Source organism: Hordeum vulgare, chromosome 5H (assembly GCF_904849725.1).
Source record: "Hordeum vulgare subsp. vulgare chromosome 5H, MorexV3_pseudomolecules_assembly, whole genome shotgun sequence".
Taxonomy (NCBI): Eukaryota; Viridiplantae; Streptophyta; class Magnoliopsida; order Poales; family Poaceae; genus Hordeum; species Hordeum vulgare.
The window spans coordinates 341,310,870-341,314,014 of record NC_058522.1 but is presented as its reverse complement, the minus strand read 5'-3'; the positions used below and the strand labels follow the sequence as shown (position 1 = coordinate 341,314,014).

Here is a 3,145-nt window from a genome sequence, read left to right as displayed (position 1 = left end):
GTGATGGGGTCGTGCCAGGTAGGGTTACTATGCCGTTTTTACGTGTTCCAGGCACACCATTGGTCCCCGATGGTTGATACTGTCCAGAGTTGGTGCTCGTAAGACGTACAACATGTGGGTTGGGTACCAATCGAGTGGACCTCTTTGGCTAGTATCGTTAGGGGAAAGGCATTGATCAGGTACTTACCTTCGGTATGTTATATACCTCGAGTCGTGGATAACACAGAAGTTTTGTGGATCTCGTGGGCCCAGCGTACTACCTCTGCAGAGTGTAAAACTATTCGAATATCCATGTCCACGGTCAAGGACAGTTGGTAATCCTGCTTAAACTACGTCCAATTGTTTCCGCATAAACCAAGTGTGTGTGAGTTGTGATAAAAAGGAGTTATTATGAAAGTAAAGATATGACCAAGTTTGGTGACTTGGCATATAGGGTGAACACGGGTGGTTCAGCCCGTGGCAGATGTATTGATATCTGTAACATGTTCTTCGAAAGTAGTTCTTAACTTATGATGCATACCTGTGATCATGTCTATTTACCACCTGGAGATATCCACCAAAGAAGCATGTTATTGTTATCCTTCACTTGCATTGTTCATATCATGGGTTGTTTGCGAGTACATTCAAAAGTACTCATTGGCTTGCCACTGGTTATATTATTGACCACACATGGAAGGACTGGAGTTTGGAGATGAGTACTTCTTCGGAGACGCCCGTGCAAACTAGGATGCTTCCCAGTTAGAATGCATGTTGGTGTAGGCTGATGGCATGGGCACTCGCTTAGCCCTACGATTTCTGCTACTAGTTGCATCAGTGTGATATGGCCTTATAGGCCCTACCTTGTGAACTTGACCATTCGGTCACGTGATGTAATAATTCGGTACTTGGACGTAAGAATCTTATTATTCAGTATTTGTGTGTTCGGTGAGCATTGATCTCTGGGATCACTGAGCACGTTCATTCCGCGATCTTGACTCATAAGTCGGGGTCCCCACAGAAACCGCACTACATACGATGGACAAACAAACTTCACGATTGGTAATGCATATTTGTTCCAAATGGAGGTTACTAAAGAGTCCTTCGTAGACGTCTTTTTTAAGGCCAAAGTGCACCACATTTGTTTCCAGATTTTTTTACTAGTGAACTACATTCAAAATGAAGCGACTTCTCGCGATGTTTTCCCTTTTTTCTTGTTTTATACAAAGAGAACCACATGAGTGCACTATGGTTTTTTAAACCATGCGCATCCTTCGTATGTGGAAATGGAATGCAGAGTCAAAACTGCAGTACGCATATGCCACCCAAAATACGTCATGGCAAGTGAACCGCCGCCGACGGTAGTGAGCTGCAACTTCTCGCCCAAGTGTATTGTACATGCCGTGCCAACAAACTACACACCCGTGCGGATGCGTCATCTCCCTGTTCTCGTGTCATCCCACACATCGGTGTGTAGAAGAGGATACGTCAATGGATGATGGGGCACTCACTCGGTCGCCATGGTGCAGGTGAGCCCTTGCCGGCATCACACCTGCAAAAGTGGAGATTAGGAGCCTCGCAAAAAACAATAGAGATTTGGAGAGGGGGAATAGGGGATCAGGGGCATGCTCACTTAAGGATCCGCCCGCCGGACGACCCCAGATCCGGCAACGAGCATGAGACAAGGGAAGTCGATGACCTGGGGAAGATGGAGGCGCCTAGATTCGGCGACCACCAAGGCGCACAAGTGCGGGAAGGAGGGAGGTGGAGGAGGATCCCACTAGTGGTGGTGGTCAGCAGGAGGGCCATGCCAGGGGCCAGTGGCGACCGGATCCGACGATTGAGGCGGTGCCGGGGGCTAGGGGTATGTGTAGGGAACAAGGGCATCTCACGGAAGATATCACCGGGATCCAGCGCCTCCCCATGACCGCCATCGCTGGACGATGCAGGCAGAGCATACACCAAGGTGGGACGGGGTTGCAAGGCAGAGCAGGGGCCATGGAAGTCGGACACCGCTGGTGCTGTGTCGGGTTCATCAAGGCTGAACGTCGCGGGGGTGGGGACATGGCCTTGGATGAGGTGGGGAGTTGTGGTCGGTCGGGGCGGTGAAGAGCCACGAACGTCGAGGCTCCATAGTTTTAGTGGCTGGAAGGAGCGCGGTGTCGTCGTGCGGAGTGGTGTTCGGAGGTGTAGTGTAGGGGTGGGGAGACGAGGGTGGTCGTACGTTTGGAGGAAGGAGGCCCATCGGTGCTCTGACGAGGAGAAGTAGGTTGGTAGGCGGCGGTGGTTGGCTGCGCCGAGAGGATGTTCGGGTAGTGGGGTGAGGTGGTAGTGCGGGAGTGGATAGGGTCGTGGGGGTGGTTTTTTTTCTTTTGGCCACAGTTCGTTCCATTTCTTTCCACGGTTAGTTTGTAGCTAAATATATATAAACATTCCTGTGAGCGACGCTAGAGGAGTTGATCAATTGTGCAAATTACCTGAAAATAGATCAAGAAGTACTTTTTTGTCATATATGTACCTTTCCATGGTTGACGCTGATGTAGAAGTCTCGCTCTGGATTCCATTCTATGTGCGACATATCCTTATCAACACGACGTTGACAGCCGCAAAGCAGCACAAGGTCGGTATCTTCGACGTTGATGGCATAGGTGCCGCATTGAAAAGAAGTCGCACTGCTTCGGCAGGATGATACATCGAACAGGGCTGACTGCATTGACCATTGTGAGCACATGGCATAGCCAACAGGGTCAGACGGGAGCTTGTCTAGGGCGGGGGAGTCCCAAACTTCCAACTTGCTCTACCGACGTGGGTCCTTAACTAAAAGAAGCTAACTAGTTTGGGAAAAGAATTCGAAGTGAAGGTATTTTGAGAAACAAAGGGGCTAGCAACACTAGCTTATTATAGTCAAAACTTAGTGTTGGCGTTCATGAACATCGAACATCACCACTACATAATATAGCTGTGATGTGGCAGGATATCCGATAGCACCAATATATTCCGACTGGTCAGCTCAGCAGGGCCCAAATTTTGGTGGCGTTCCACTTTAAATCCACCCAGCACTATCTCTACAAAGCTGGCGTACAAATTTGTCCAACACCATCGCTATTTGAAAAAAATAGTGCTAACATTGCTTCAAATTGGCGCGCCACCAACTTAAGTTTTGGCTAGC

At 49.2% G+C, this 3,145-nt stretch overlaps 1 protein-coding gene across 1 annotated transcript; it reads right to left on the bottom strand.

Moving 5' to 3' along the window:
* Positions 1-1,116: 1,116 nt before the first annotated feature.
* On the bottom strand, positions 1,117-2,689 carry LOC123396683. Its single transcript, XM_045091547.1, has 3 exons — positions 2,495-2,689; positions 1,610-2,391; positions 1,117-1,528 (listed from the first exon to the last, which is right to left on the bottom strand). Exons 1-3 carry the CDS (start codon positions 2,687-2,689, stop codon positions 1,465-1,467), a joined length of 1,041 nt encoding a protein of 346 aa, XP_044947482.1. The 3' UTR covers positions 1,117-1,464.
* Between the last annotated feature and the right edge of the window lie 456 nt (positions 2,690-3,145).

Bases quoted from the DNA above. Each gene is read 5' to 3' on its own strand.
- LOC123396683 (XM_045091547.1), bottom strand. From the start codon at position 2,689: ATGCAGTCAGCCCTGTTCGATGTATCATCCTGCCGAAGCAGTGCGACT. The intron at 2,392-2,494 runs GTACATATATGA...ATATATATTTAG, and splicing joins TCAGCGTCAACCATGGAAAG to CTACAAACTAACCGTGGAAA. The intron at 1,529-1,609 runs GTGAGCATGCCC...CCACTTTTGCAG, and splicing joins TCCGGCGGGCGGATCCTTAA to GTGTGATGCCGGCAAGGGCT.